Here is a 15,505-nt window from a genome sequence, read left to right on the forward strand (position 1 = left end):
TTTACAAACTTTTATTCTTCGCACGAATCCGGTGGCGGGGTTTCGGGGTTTCCGCGACGCGAAAAAGTGATTTTCGCGGCCCGAAAAATCCAACAGTGGTATCGGAGCCACATGCGAAGACTTGTACGAGTTTAGTTTGTATTTTTATGAAAAATATAGATTCTATAATATTCTGTAATTTTATGATTTTTAGAGTTTTTATAGGTATTTTTCTCGTAGAAGCGAAGCACAAGTGTTTCGACACTTGTAGGCTTCGACTACCGAGAAGATTTTTCCGAAACGGCAAGGTTTCGCCCCAAATATTTTTGGGACAGCAGGCTAAGGCACTGTAGGATCGCTTAGGGACACTCGCGATGGTTAGATCGCCGGTAGGGGCGCTGCCCCTGGCCCCGCAAGGGGATTCGTTCCGCGATTGCGCCCGAAAACCGCTAAACGGGACCGCCGGGAAATTTTACTCATAAAAATTGTAAAAATTATGGAAAATTTACAAAAAATTATGAAAATATATAATTTAGAATTATATATTATTTTTGTGATAGTCATGGCCCAAAAAATCCAATTGGATTGGTATATTTGTGTTGTAATTCATATTACGGCCTGCGCGCCGTCATTTGTATTGTGTGTGTTGTATATTTGATACGCGATCTGCGCGTCGTGCCTTTCTCCATTTATTCTTGTTGTAAATTAGTTTAGACTCGAATGTAACTCAAGTTTCAAAATTGTAATGTACAAAATTGGAGCGGTGGAAGGTCCACTCGAGACGGAGTTACGAGGAGGGCGCGAGCAACACAAGGTGGTCAAAGGGAGGAGCTTGAGAAACAGTTGACCTTAGGTTGACCATCCGATCTTCTCATTGGCTTGAGAAGATCGTAGTAGGGCCATGACTAATCACAAATAGTATAATTAATTGCTTGTGTGTGTGTATTTGATGCATGCTAGTAAAGTAGTTAATTAGCGCCTTAACGATTCGATTCGATCAATCGCGTATATGATACATCTCAACGATTAGATTAGATCTAAGTTGCACACATGATGCACCTCCTCTACGATTAGATTAGATCTAAATCAAGTATATGATACACATCGTCGATTAGATTAGATCTAAATCGCGTCAACTCTAATGCCTACCGTGCCGTGATACCTATCACTACCTTGATCACATGTGTTGTTGAATCTGCCAAAGCAGAGCAACACATATTATCTTGGTAGGGTACGGAGGGACAATCTTGGTCCCGCCTATCAACGCATGGGTGAGCAAAGACTCAATTTGATTGAGTACAACTAGTTAAATCGAGTTTAACTGTAGGCATTCTTCCAACGGTTGGAAAGATAGGACATAAATCACATTTATATTAATTCTTGGGCGTATTAGCCAAAGCTAACTCAAGTTTTAATATAACTACGGATAATGATCCTATAAACAAGAGTTGCATATAGATGTAATTAGTAAATCGTTACCTACCGATCATACTAAATATTGGGCGTATTAGCCAAAGCTAACTCAAGGCGTAGTATGATGTGGATCTTGTCCCACACGAATTATAGCTAGTTGGTTAGAATCTAGTAAGTGTGGTTTGACCACATCACTCACTTGATTTTACAAAAATTATATAATTCAGTGGGAGCATCATTTAGTTAAAGGCCTAATTAAATGATAAAAAGGAATATGATATTTACTTTTTGCTTTAATTTCTGTTGTAGATTACCATGACGTCGAATACGAACTCTTTCTCCCTGTGTTTTGTCCTTAAGAAGGACAAGCTCAACGGAGCAAATTTCCTGGACTAGTACAGGAACCTGAGAATAGTTCTCACCCAAGAACGTAAATTGTACGTTCTGGAGCAGCCCATTCCGGAAGCTCCTCCTGCCACTGCCACGCGAGCTGACCGAGATGCTTACAAGAAGCATCAAGATGACGCATTAGATGTGTCATATCTTATGCTCGCGACCATGAACTCTGAGCTTCAGAAGCAACACGAGTTAATGGGCGCTTATGATATGGTTGAACATCTTCGTCAACTGTATCAAGGACAAGCAGGGCACTGGAAGAGGAACTGCATAGGATACCTGAAAGATCTTAAGAAGAAGAGAAATAAGATTTCTACTTCAGGTATAAATGTTATAGAAGTCAACCTCTCTATTTCTTCATCGTGGGTATTAAATACCGGATGTGCTTCTCACATTTGTACTAATGTACAAGCGCTGAGAAAAAGCAGAGCATTGACGAAGGGCGAGATAGACCTACGAGTAGGCAATGAATCACGGGTTGCTGCTATTGCTGTAGGAACTTACTATCTATCTCTACCCTCTGGGCTTGTACTAGAATTAGATGAATGTTGTTATGTGCCAGCCTTAACTAAGAACATAATTTCAGTTTCTTGTTTGGACAAGAAAGGTTTCTCTTTTATAATAAAGGACAAATGTTGTTCTATTTATTTAAAAGATATGTTCTATTGTAGTGCACCTCTGATGAACAGACTCTACATTCTAGACATTGAAAGCTCTATCTATAACATAAATACCAAGAGGTTCAAGTCAAATGACTTGAATCAAACCTATCTCTGGCACTGTCGCTTAGGTCATATAAATGACAAGCGCTTATCCCAGCTCCATAAGGATGGTTTGCTGGACTCATTTGATTTTGAATCTTATGAGACGTGCGAGTCATGCCTACTAGGCAAGATGACCAAGACTCCCTTTAGTGGGCACAGCGAAAGAGCGACTGATTTGTTAGGACTTATACATAGTGATGTATGTGGCCCTTTCAATGTCGCTACTAGAGGCGATTATAGGTACTTCATCACATTTACTGATGACTTCAGTAGATATGGTTATGTGTACTTGATGACACATAAGTCTGAATCATTTGAAAAGTTCAAAGAATTCAAGAATGAAGTACAGAACCAGCTTGGCAAGAGTATTAAGATACTTCGATCAGATCGAGGTGGAGAATACTTTAGCCATGAGTTTCGTGACTATCTAGCTGAGTGTGGGATTCTATCCCAACTCACTCCTCCTGGAACACCACAGTGGAATGTTGTATCCGAAAGGAGGAATCGTACCCTATTAGATATGGTCCGATCTATGATGAGTCACACAGATCTTCCGACATACCTTTGGGGATATGCTCTAGACACGACAGCTTTTATACTCAACCGAGTTCCATCCAAGGCTGTGATAAAGACACCATATAGGATATGGACTGGGAGAGATGCCCAGGTGTCTTTTATGAGGATTTGGGGTTGTGAGGCTTACGTTAGACGTCAAGTCTCAGATAAATTAGGACTCAAATCTGACAAGTGCTACTTTATTAGATATCTCAAGGAAACTAAGGGATATTACTTCTACATTCTCAGTCAGCACAAGGTAGTTGTGGCAAAGACTGGGGTGTTTCTAGAAAGGGACTTTGTTTCTAGAAAGACTAGTGGGAGCACGTTCGATCTTGAAGAAGTTCAAGATGCGGACCATAGCACTGAAGCCTCGATGGAAGTTGAACTGGAACCACAAAGCGTTGTGGATGATGTTGTTCCATAAGGAGTTGAGGAACAACAACCAGTTCAAGTAGACATACCTCTTCGCGGGTCTGATAGGGTACGTCGTCGGTCTGAGAGATACTCATTTCTCTTGTCTGACCATGATGATGTTGTGCTCATAGAGGATGAGCCTACCACCTATCAGGAAGCTGTGATGAGACCAGATTCCGAGAAATGGCTAGAGGCCATGAGATCCGAGATGGAATCCATGTACACCAACCAAGTTTGGACTTTGGTTGATCCACCTGAAGGGGTAAAACCTATTGGATGTAAGTGGGTCTTTAAGAGAAAGATTGACATGGATGGACTTATCTATAAGGGTCGCTTGGTAGCTAAAGGTTTCAAGCAGATTCATGGTATTGACTATGATGAAACCTTTTCTCCGGTAGCGATGTTTAAGTCCATTCGGATCATGCTTGCTATTGCAGCATACCATGACTATGAGATATGGCAGATGGATATCAAAACCATATTTCTGAATGGAAACCTGTTCGAGGATGTATACATGACACAACCTGAGGGTTTTGTAGATCCACAGCATACTAGTAGAGTATGAAAGCTGCATAGGTCCATTTATGGACTAAAGCAGGCTTCTCGGAGCTAGAATATTTGATTCGATGATGCAATCAAACAGTTTGGTTTCATTAAGAACGAAGATGAGCCTTGTATCTACAAGAAGGTTGTAGGGGATATAGTTGTCTTCCTCATATTGTATGTGGATGACATACTACTCATTGGGAAGAAGATCCCTTTGCTTCAGTCTGTCAAGACCTGGCTAGGGAGTTGCTTCTCAATGAAGGACTTAGGTGAGACATCCCGCATTCTAGGGATACAGATCTATAGAGATAGATCTAAGAGATTGTTTGACCTAAGTCAGAGTACATATATTGACAAGGTACTCCTTCGGTTTACCATGCAGAACTCCAAGAAGGGATTTCTGCCGATGTCACATGGCGTGAGTCTTTCAAAGACTCAGGGTCCCTCTTCTAGAGAGGAGAGAGACCGCATGGATCAGATCCCTTATGCCTCAGCCATAGGATCTATCATGTACATCATGCTATGTACTCGACCTGATGTCTCGTATGTTTTGAGCATGACGAGCAGATACCAGTCAGATCCAAGTGAAAGTCACTGGATAGCGGTCAAGAATATTCTTAAGTACTTAAGAAGGACTAAAGAATATTTCTTGATATATGGAGGCAATGATGAGCTAGCTGTAAAGGGTTACAGTGATGCCAGCTTCCAGACCGACCAGGATGATTATCGATCGTAGTCGGGGTTCGTGTTTTGCATAAATGGTGGTGCTGTGAACTGGAAAATTTCGAAGCAGAACACAGTAGCTGATTCTACGACAGAGGCCGAGTATATTGCTGCATCAGAGGCAGCAAAGGAGGCAGTTTGGATTCACAAGTTCATCACTGAACTTGGGGTGGTTCCTAGCATTGCTGACCCTATTGAGCTCTATTGTGACAACAATGGAGCTATAGCACAGGCGAAGGAACCTCGCTCACACCAGCGGACCAAACACATACTACGGCGCTTTCATCTCATTCAAGAGATTATCGAGAGAGGAGATGTGAAGATTTGCAAAGTACCTACAGAGGCTAACATCGCAGATCCCTTGACCAAAGCTTTGGCACAGAGGAAGCATGATGGTCACACTAGGTCATTGGGGCTTAGAGCCTACACTGATTGACACTAGTGCTAGTGGGAGATTGTTAGTTAGAGCCCTAGAGCCAATCATTTGATGATTGTATTATGGATTTGTTGTATCATATTCTTATATAAATAAAGACATTGGTTTTTTTGTTATTATACTTACTTGTATTGGTACCAAAAAAACTAAGTATAATAGCGTCCTTGAGTAGCGGGTTCTTACCTATATCAATCGGTTAGTTAAACCGATAGTGAGATGATATAGGGAACACTACTCTTAATCATTCCTAGTCGAGCATTAACATTCAGGGACAATGTTAATGCAATAAGACTAGCATGTAGGTCAACTCGATGACTTGATCTCACAAGTCATGGATATAGAGATATCAAGTTGACACATGAGTATGCATTGGAGAATATATACTGAATGACCCACCATGAGAAAGTATCATGGATCGTTATATGAGTGTCATATACTTTCTCATGTGACTATTAATATGACTACTAGTCCTTAGACCTGAAGTCACCATGGTTCCCTACATAAGGAGTTATGTACTTTGGTTTTGTCAAACGTCACCCGTAACTGGGTGGACTATAAAGGCGATTACTGGGTATGTAACGAATTATGCAGAGGGATGTGAGTGATGTAGATGGGATCTATCCCTCCTATATGAAGGGAGCGACATCGATATTCTTGATAGAGTGAGACCACGAAGTGCATGACCATGCTCAAATGAGTCAATATGAGATATTGAGCTCATTTGATTTAGTGAGTCTACTTGGAGATCAAGATTTAAATTGGTTAGAGGATGACACGGTTTATGCCTCACATTGATCAATCTAGATGTCTAGGATAGAAGGACACTTGTCATATATTGTGAGGAGTCACAATTAGTAGTCACAAGATGATGTTGGATCTCAACATTCTTGTAACTTGGGTAGTAATGATGTGTTGCCAAATACCGCTCATTACTTATGCTCCTAAATGGGTTTAGGGGCATTGCCAACGTTTACAAGAACCTATAGGGTCACACACAAAGGACAATTAGATGGAGATTAGGTTCATATGATGAACCAAGAGGATTAGATTCATTTGATGAATCAAATTGGATTAAGAGTAATCCTAATTGGGCTAATTGAGTTGGACTCAAGTTGATTCATGTGTTCAATGAGTCTAATTTAGATTATGACTCATTGAATCAATTTAATTAAATGAATTAGATTCATTGGCTTGAATTAAATGGTTGGATTAGATCAACCATGAGAGAGATTAAGTCAAGTTTGACTTCACTTGAGAGGAAGAGGAAGAGTCAAATTTGACTTGACTTTATGCCACATCATTTGTGAGGTGGCATTAGGAGGACTAATGATGATATGCCACATCATCATAGTTGGCACATGTGTGTGCCACCTCATGGAGGTTACAAATTCCCTCTTTAATGGCCACCTAATGCAAAAGGGGGTTACACTTCTTGAGGTGGCCGGCCACTTTTGTTGTGAATGAAAAATTCATTTTTCATTCAAGGCTCATTCAACACATCTTCTTCCTCAAGCTCTCCTTCTCCTCTCCCTCTTCTCCTTGGCCGAACCACCTAGGTGCTAGCACACCTATTGTTTGGTCTTCTCCACCTAATTAGTTCATGTGGATACGCATAGTGTAGGTGCAGCGGAGACCGGCAAGAGGGGGGTGAATTGTTGAAAACAAAAAATAGAAATACCCTCCTCGGATTTCAACTCAGAAATAAATGCAGCAAAAATAATAGCAACTAAATTAAGGAAACAGAAAAAGAAACAAGAACAGAATAGACTCAGGGATTTAACCTGGTTACAACCAAGGAGGTTGTTAATCCAGAACAGTAGAAAAAGCGCAGTAAGAAAAATCTCATTCTCTGAAGGCGGAGAAGCCTTTTACACTTTGGAAGCTCACTAGTTGCTTAGGAATTACTTACAGATTGATTGCTTGAGTTGTTGTTGAATTCCTAGCTCCAGGGGCCTTTATATAGCTCTTGGAAAGTCTATCCCGAGGGTCCAAGGCGCCTCCAACAAGGTTCAAGGCGCCTCCAGCTCGGTCAGCAGATAAAACTTTATCCGCAACGTAAACGGTCAAAACTGACCTGTTGAAGGCGCCTTCATGATGGAGGTGCCTCCTAGCCTGCTGGAGGCGCCTCCAAGCTGGCAGCACAGTTTCCAGCTTGGTTTTTCCAGCTTCCGACGCTCCGTTCTTTTAGGTGATTGCGGCCAACCGGAATAGGGCTCACCCGAACTCAATTCCCGGCCTTCTCCTCGAGCAGCCTTCCGTCCCGGCTTAACCTCCCTCGAACGCCGCGCACGCTCTTCACATCCACCGGAGTACTCTTCCGCAGCTCTCTCGTCCTTCGGACGCACCGAGCCCGTCGGCTCCCTTCCCGTGCCGTCCTTCTCGCTAGCTGCGTCTTCCGCTCGACTTCCTGTATTCCTAAGCTCCTGCACACTCAGACACAGGGATCAAACACAGCAGGACCTAACCAACTTGGTTGATCACATCAAAACTACCACAGGGTCCAACACATAGAGAGTTGTCTACTTTGATAACTTGAGATCCGGCATCTCCTTGGACAAGCGGGACTCGCGAAGGGCACGCTACGAGGGTAAAACTCTTTAACATATAGTTCTAGTGTAGATCTTGTTAGAGAGTGTATACTGAAAGCCTAAGCTTTTGTAAACATTTATTTTGAATAAAGAATCACATTTGGTCAAATTGTCTACATTTAGTTGTAGTTGTTCAATTAATTTATATTGTAGATAACATAGTATGTGGTGTTACATACAGAAGATAATGTTATCAGTACCTTATAAATTATAAACAGTAGCTCACGACCAAAATGGAAAGGAACAAACCATTGGAAGGTCGTAGTATAATTAGGAATTAGTTTATCTTAACTATATAATTACACTAGTACACTTAGAGTGTATTGAGTAGGACCATTAGAGGTTGTTTCTTTTATACTGACTTTATAAAGGAACAAAGACCTCAGTTATTATGGCAGTGTGTGCTCTTAATCCTAATATAATAACAAGCATATATATTTGATATTTATTTCTTTAATTTATCAATGGGTGAGATTTAGTTCGATAAATCAATAAGCCCGATAAGTTGGGAAATGATATCACTTATAGTGTGTGTTGTTGATTATAGAAGGAAACTGTGTCCTAGAAATCTAGGTTGATAATGCCCCCAAGATGAGCTCATAAGGATTGTCATGTTAAACCCTGCAGGTGGACTCAATCCGACATAATGATAAAGTTGAGTGGTACTATTCTTGGATTAAGATATTAATTAAATGAGTTGTCAGTAACTCACTTAATTAGTGGACATTCGATATCTTAAACACAGGGAGACTAACACACTCATAATAAGAAGGAGCCCAAAAATGTAATTTGGGATTGGTGCGGTAGTTCAATAATAGTTCTTTAGTAGAATGAATTATTATTGATAAAATTAAGTTGTGTGTTCGGGGCGAACACGGGATGCTTAATTTTATCGGGAGATCAAAACCAATTCCTCCTCTCGGTCCCTATCGTAGCCTCTTATTTATATAGTACTATACCCACCTATACCCACCTTCATACCCATGATATAGGGGTCGGACAAGCTAGCTTGTGGATCAAGCTAGGGTCGGCCAAGCCTTGGTTCATGGGTGGCCGGCCCTAGCTTGAACCCAAGCTTAGGTGGCCGGACCCCATTAAATTAAAAAGAATTTTAAATTTAAATTTTTCTTATGAGAAAGATATAATTTATTGGAGAGATTAAAAATTAAAATATCTCTTTTAAAAGGATCTACAAAAGATTAAAGAAAGAGATTAGATCTCTTTCCTTATTTGTAGATTGGAAAGATATTTTATTTTTCTTCTTTATAAATTATTCACATGAAGAAAAATTAAAATTATAGAAATTTCTTTTTATCAACCATGAAGGAATTTTAAAGAGAAATTTTATTTTTTAAAAATTTTCGAAGACAAATAAGGAATTTTAATTGTTGATTGAAATTACCTTGTTTGCTCTTATTGAGGTGGTCGGCCATGATATAATTGATTAGGAAATTTTATTTAAATTTTCTTAATTAATTGTTGTCAAGGAAAGATAAGGAAATTTTATTGTAATTAAATTTCCTTATTTACCAAAGTTAAGGAATATAAAAGAGGGGGTTGTGGTGCCTTCATGATACACAACCTCTATTATTCTCTCCCTCTTTTTCCTTGGTGTTGTGGCCGGCCATCCTCTCTCCCTCTCTTCCTCTTTGTGGTGGCCGAAACTCTTCCTTGCTTGGAGCTTTTGTGGTGGCCGGATACTACTTGGAGAAGAAGAAGAAGGAGGAGAGAAAGCTTGCATCCCTTGGAGCTTAGTTGGTGGAAAAAGTTCTTCATCCTTGGATTTTGGTGCTTGGCCGAAACTTGAAGGAAGAAGAAGAAGGTGCTAGGTGGTCCTCATCTTGGAAGATCGTTGCCCACACAACGTCCGAGGTTAGAAGAGGAATACGGTAGAAGATCAAGAGGTCTTTCTAAAAGGTATAACTAGTAATTTTCCTTTCCGCATCATACTAGTTATTTTTGGAAATAATACCAAATACAATAGGCATGCGATTCTAGTATTTCGAATTTGTTTTCGATGTTGTGTTCTTTTTTTTCCTTTTCCTTGTGATTTGATTGTTCTTTTCGGTTGACCTAAAGTTATTTAAGGAAATTAAATATTAACTTTCCTTAAAAGGCTTTGTCTACGCGGTGGTGGTTGTTCCCATATCCAAGAAGGTCATGTGCCTCGCCATGTAGTCCTGGAAGCCAATTTTGGAAACTAATATTTAATGAAATTAATAACTTAGGTGATTTGGATCGAACGTGTTAAGTTCCACAGGAGATCCGAGTCTAAACCTAAAAGAACAAATAGATTAAACTTTGGATCAAACGTGTTAAGTTCCGCAGGCGATCCAAGTTTAATTTAAAAGAACACATGGTAGCTAGGAAAAGGTTCAGACCTTTGTACAAAATTTTTTGTACAGTGGAACCATTAGGTTTTTCGAGTAGCAACCAACAGATCTATAGGTTGGTAAACTCGTACTCGTAGTTTTACAAACTTTTATTCTTCGCACGGATCTAGTGGCAGGGTTTCGGGGTTTCCGCGACGCGAAAAAGCGGTTTTCGCTGCCCGAAAAACCCAACATTAACCACTAAGAACAATCAAATCACAAGATCGAAAAAGAAAAGAAACACAAATTGAAACGTAAATTCGAAACCTTGAATCATAAGCCTTTTGTGTTTGGTATTTCAAAATTCATACAAAGAAAACTAGTATGATGCAGAATGGAATTACTAGTTATACATTTCTTTGTAAACAACAACCTCTTAATCTCCTATCGTATTCCTCTTCTTATCTCGGACGTCGTGTGGGTGACGATCTACCGAGATGAGAACCACCACCACCTTCCTCCTTGCAAGTTTCGGCCACCAACCTTCAAGCTCAAAGGGATGCTAGATCAAAGCCTCCTTTCTCTCCTTCTTCTCCAAGCAAGATCCGGCCACCACAAGAGCTCCAAGAGAGGGTGTCGCCGGCCACTAAAGAAGAAGAGAAAAGGAAGACTAGGGGTCAGCCACATCAAGGAAGAAAAGAGAGGAATAGAAGAGAGTTGTTTGTCTCATGAAGGCACCCCCTCCCTCTCTTTTATAATCCTTGGTCATAGCAAATAAGAAAAATTAATTATAATTAAAACTTTCTTATTTTCCTTGCTATTGAATAAAAAGGAAAATTTAATTAAAATTCCTTTTTAATCTCTCTTATGGTCGGCCACCTCAAAGCTTCCAAATAAGGCAAGTTTTAAACAAAAAATTAAAACTTCCTTATTTATTTCCAAAAATTTTTAAAATAAAAATTTCTCTTTTAAATTCCCTTCATGGTTGGTTATAAAAGAAAACTTTTATAAATTAAAATCTCTCTTTTAAAACATGTGGATGATTTATAAAAAGGAAAGTTTTCTCCAAAATTAAAATTTTCCTTTTAACTACAAATAAGGAAAGATAACTAATCTCTCTCTTAATCTTTTGTAGAAAACTATAAAAGAAAATATTTAAATTTTAAACTCTCTTTTAAAATCATAGCTTCCACGTAAGGAAAGATTTTAAAAAATAAATCACTTTTATTTTATTTTGGCCGCCCCACCTAGCTTGAGCTCCAAGCCAGGGCCGACCACTAACTTGCACCCATTAGCCTTGTTTTGGCCGGCCCTAGCTTGGACTCCAAGCTAGCTTGGCCGGCCACCTTAAGGTGGGTAGGAAGTGAGTATTTGGTGGGTATAAGGCTTTATAAATAAGAGGCTACGATAAGAACCGAGAGAAGGAATTGATTTTGGTCTCCCGATGAAATTAAGCTTCCCGTGTTCGCCCCGAACACCCAACTTAATTTCATGAATAATAATTCATACCACTAAAGAATTATTATTGAACTACCACACCAATCCCAAATTATATTTTGGGCTCCTTCTTATCATGAGTGTGTTAGTCTCCCTGTGTTTAAGATATCGAATGTCCATTAATTAAATGAGTTACTGACAACTCACTTAATTAATATCTAGCTCCAAGAGTAGTACCACTCAACCTTATCGTCATGTTGGACTAAGTCCACCTACAAGGTTTACATGACAATCCTTATGAGCTCCTCTTGGGGGCATTATCAAACTAGATCACTAGGACACAGTTTCCTTCTATAATCAACAACACATACTATAAGTAATATTATTTCCCAACTTATCGGGTCTATTGATTTATCGAACTAAATCTCACCCATTGATAAATTAATGAAATAAATACTAAATATATGTGCTTGTTATTATATCAGGATTAAGAGTACACACTTCCATAATAATAGAGGTCTTGTTCTTTTATTTAGTTAGTATAAAAAGAAAATACCTCAAATGGTACTACTCAATACACTCTAAGTGTACTAGTATAATTATATAGTCAAGATAAACTAATACCTAATTATACTACGACCATTCAAATGGTTTGTTCTTATCCATCTTGGTCGTGAGCTACTATTTATAATTTATAAGGAACTGATAACATGATCTTTTGTGTGGGACACCACATACCATGTTATTTTCAATATAAATTAATTGAACAACTACACTTAACATATAAATGTAATTTTTTTTTACCAATGTGATTCTTTATTTCAAAATAAATGTTTACAAAAAACTAGGCTTTTAATATACACTCTAACACTCTCCTAGTTTAGACTGTGCTTGTTATGGTTTGGGTCAGCCTACGTGTTGGACACAACTCTTGGGCTGGGCGCATCTGATCTATATTTTTTTAAAAAAAAATAAAAATATATTTAAAAAATTAATTAAGGTCCTCGGTCAATTGTTGCATGTTGGACACTCTTTATGAAGAAAAAGACAATAATACTTATCCCAAACATCCTTCCCTTATAATCTCCCATCTAGCTATGCGGGATAGATATTGGACGCTCTTTATTAAAAATAAATAAATAATTAATTAACAAATCAAATATTACTGAATTTGAAGGATTTCTTCATCTCTATAAATTTTTTTAATTAATTGTTAGGATAAATCAAGAAGCACTTGCAATAGATGATCCAAAAGTCCGCATTCCATGATTATATATTTCATTTAGATAAAAGATCTTATAAATACACCTTAATTACGGATTGAATTGCGGATGTCACAATAAAATATCCTTCCGCTTAGCTCCGAGACTACTAGACACTCTTTATAAACATTACAGGTTGTCATAAGCGATTGTATTAGGAAATTATTATTATTAGGGAATACTTATTTGTTTACTAATTATTAGAGAATAATTATTATTAGAAAATACTTATTTGTTTCCTAATTATTAGAAAATAATTATTTATTTTCTAATTATTAGAGAATAATTATTATTATTAAGAAATACTTATTTATTTTCTAGTATTTTATATGTTTTCCTATTTTATGTATTTTTCCTATTTTTTACTTTGTAATGGTATTTATATATCACATATTGTCATTAATAAATGGTACGAATTCTATCGTCAACATGGTATCAGAGCGTTAAGCTTAACAATAATTTTTTTTTCTTTTCTCCACAATATCCACCAGCCGCCTTCTACAATGGCTGTCGACAACGACATCACTCGCTGGCTATCTCTCACAAATACTCATGATTCACCTTCCGCCCTTGTGGTTCTTACTGTCAATGTTCAAGCACCGTTGGAACTCACCATCTCCAATTACTCTGTCTGGCGCTTGCAATTCACATCTCTTCTATTCGGATATGACTTACTAAGTTTTGTTGATGGCTCACATCCCTACCCCTCTGTGTAGATAACGCCTACAGACGTCACGCTCCCTCAGGCGAATCTTGATCATATTCTCTGGTTCCATCAACATCAACTTCTCCTCAACGGTATTATAGGCCTCTGAACTACGAGTTATTCATATTTCTAATGAGAATCAGTTGGTTGATGCACTTACCAAGTCACTTTCTCGACCTCATTGTTTGCTACTTGCAGTAAGATTGATGTCATTTCTGGGACACCAAACGTATTAGGAATAATTATTATTAATAAATATTTATTTGTTTCCTAATTATTAAAAAAAAATTATTATTAAGAAATACTTATTTGTTTACTAATTATTAGAGAAAATTATTAAAGAATAATTATTATTAGAAAATACTTATTTGTTTCCTAATTATTAAAAAATAATTATTATTAGAAAATACTTATTTTATAATTTCTCTATTTTATATATTTTTCTTATTTTTTATTTTATAATTATATTTATATACCATATATGGTACGAATTCTGTGGTCAATAGATTGTACCTACTCTGACCCACATCCTTTCAATGCACTATAAAATGGCAACAATCGCCGAAGCCTGATGCAAGGAAGTACAATGGCCTCTGATGGAAACCACCTCCGGATTCCGAGTGTTGACTTCCGCGGGCTGTCGCTGAGCAGCCCCGGCGGCGGGAGCTGGGACGCTGCTCGTGAGCAGGTGATGTCAGCCCTGGAGTCCTTCGGCTGCTTTGAGGCCATCTACGACGCGGTGAGCGAGGGCGCCAAGGACCAACTTTTCCGCGGTGTGTTGCCTGAGCTGTTCAAACTTCCAAGGGAGATCAAGATTAGGAACGAGTACGTGGGATTGCCATACCACGGTTACTTCTGCCAGAGCCCCCATTCGCCCATCGATAGCTTGCGTATCGAGGACTCCCCCACCCTCCACAGCGTCCAGCAGTTCACCTCCCTCATGTGGCCTGACGGGAATCCCACCTTCAGGTACCAGCCTGTCTCACCATTACTGTTATTATTTCAGTAAAAATTGCCAAAATCCTAATAGTTTTGTTTATTTACGTAGCAACGCTGTCTGGACAGCTGCTAAGCAAGTCCAGGAGTTGGAGCGGATGGTTGTGAGGATGATCTTGCAAAGTATGGGCATGGAAAAGCATTATGATTCTCTGGTGGAATCACTTATTCATGGCGTTCGGTTTACAGAGTATGGAATTCCATTCGATCAAGAATCAAAGGTCAATATGAAGGCACATGCTGATGCCAACATTCTCACTGTAATCTGCCAGTATGAAGTAGATGGCCTGGAGGTGCAGACAAGGGATGGAGAATGGATTCGGCCGGTGCCCCAGCCAAACTCCTTCACTGTCATGCTTGGGGAAGCATTTCAGGTATGTACATTTCATACCACAGAACAACAACAATTCAATCCTGATCAGACTTGTTTTTTATAATACACAAGTGAATTGTATAGGCTTGGAGCAACGGGAGGCTGCCTGCTACTCTTCATCGTGTGAGAGTTACTGGCCACCAAAAAAGATACTGTGCAATTTTCAATAGTCGGCCAAAGGATGAGATCCTGTTTCAGGCACCGAGAGAGATGATGGATGAAGAGCATCCTTTACGTTTTAGGCCTTACAAATATCCTGATTACATACTCTTCCGCTTCTTGGCTGAAGGTGGGTCAGATCTTCATGAAGATCCATTGCAAGCTTACGCCGGAGTTGAGGGGCAACTTAATGATGCTTGAATGTCATCTGCTATATAATGATTTGAAATAAACGCTTATATCTTGTGGATGCCATCTCTTTCATTTCAATCCTAATTAAAGTCACTTTGAGCAAATACTCGTGAGGGAGAAAAATGGAGAGAAGCCATTACGTAAATATGAAATTGATGGGCTAAAGCAAGTTATCTTTTGTCGAGGAAATATGATTTGCAGTTGTTAGGATAATTTACCAGTTTTATAATATCGTCATCTGTGCTTCTACA

At 38.8% G+C, this 15,505-nt stretch overlaps 1 protein-coding gene across 1 annotated transcript; it reads left to right on the forward strand.

The window, feature by feature from the left end:
- Positions 1 to 14,120: 14,120 nt before the first annotated feature.
- LOC122034105 (probable 2-oxoglutarate-dependent dioxygenase AOP1) lies at positions 14,121 to 15,263 on the forward strand. The gene is made up of 3 exons (XM_042593233.1): positions 14,121 to 14,503; positions 14,583 to 14,904; positions 14,988 to 15,263. The coding sequence occupies exons 1-3, from the start codon at positions 14,121 to 14,123 to the stop codon at positions 15,261 to 15,263; spliced, it is 981 nt and encodes a 326-aa protein (XP_042449167.1).
- The last annotated feature ends 242 nt before the right edge of the window (positions 15,264 to 15,505 follow it).

Source organism: Zingiber officinale, chromosome 11B (assembly GCF_018446385.1).
Source record: "Zingiber officinale cultivar Zhangliang chromosome 11B, Zo_v1.1, whole genome shotgun sequence".
Taxonomy (NCBI): domain Eukaryota; kingdom Viridiplantae; phylum Streptophyta; class Magnoliopsida; order Zingiberales; family Zingiberaceae; genus Zingiber; species Zingiber officinale.

Excerpts from the sequence above, each read along its gene's own strand:
- LOC122034105 (XM_042593233.1), top strand. The coding sequence starts at position 14,121 with ATGGCCTCTGATGGAAACCACCTCCGGATTCCGAGTGTTGACTTCCGC. Across the intron at positions 14,504-14,582 it reads GACGGGAATCCCACCTTCAG|CAACGCTGTCTGGACAGCTG; the intron begins GTACCAGCCTGT and ends TTATTTACGTAG. Across the intron at positions 14,905-14,987 it reads TGCTTGGGGAAGCATTTCAG|GCTTGGAGCAACGGGAGGCT; the intron begins GTATGTACATTT and ends TGAATTGTATAG.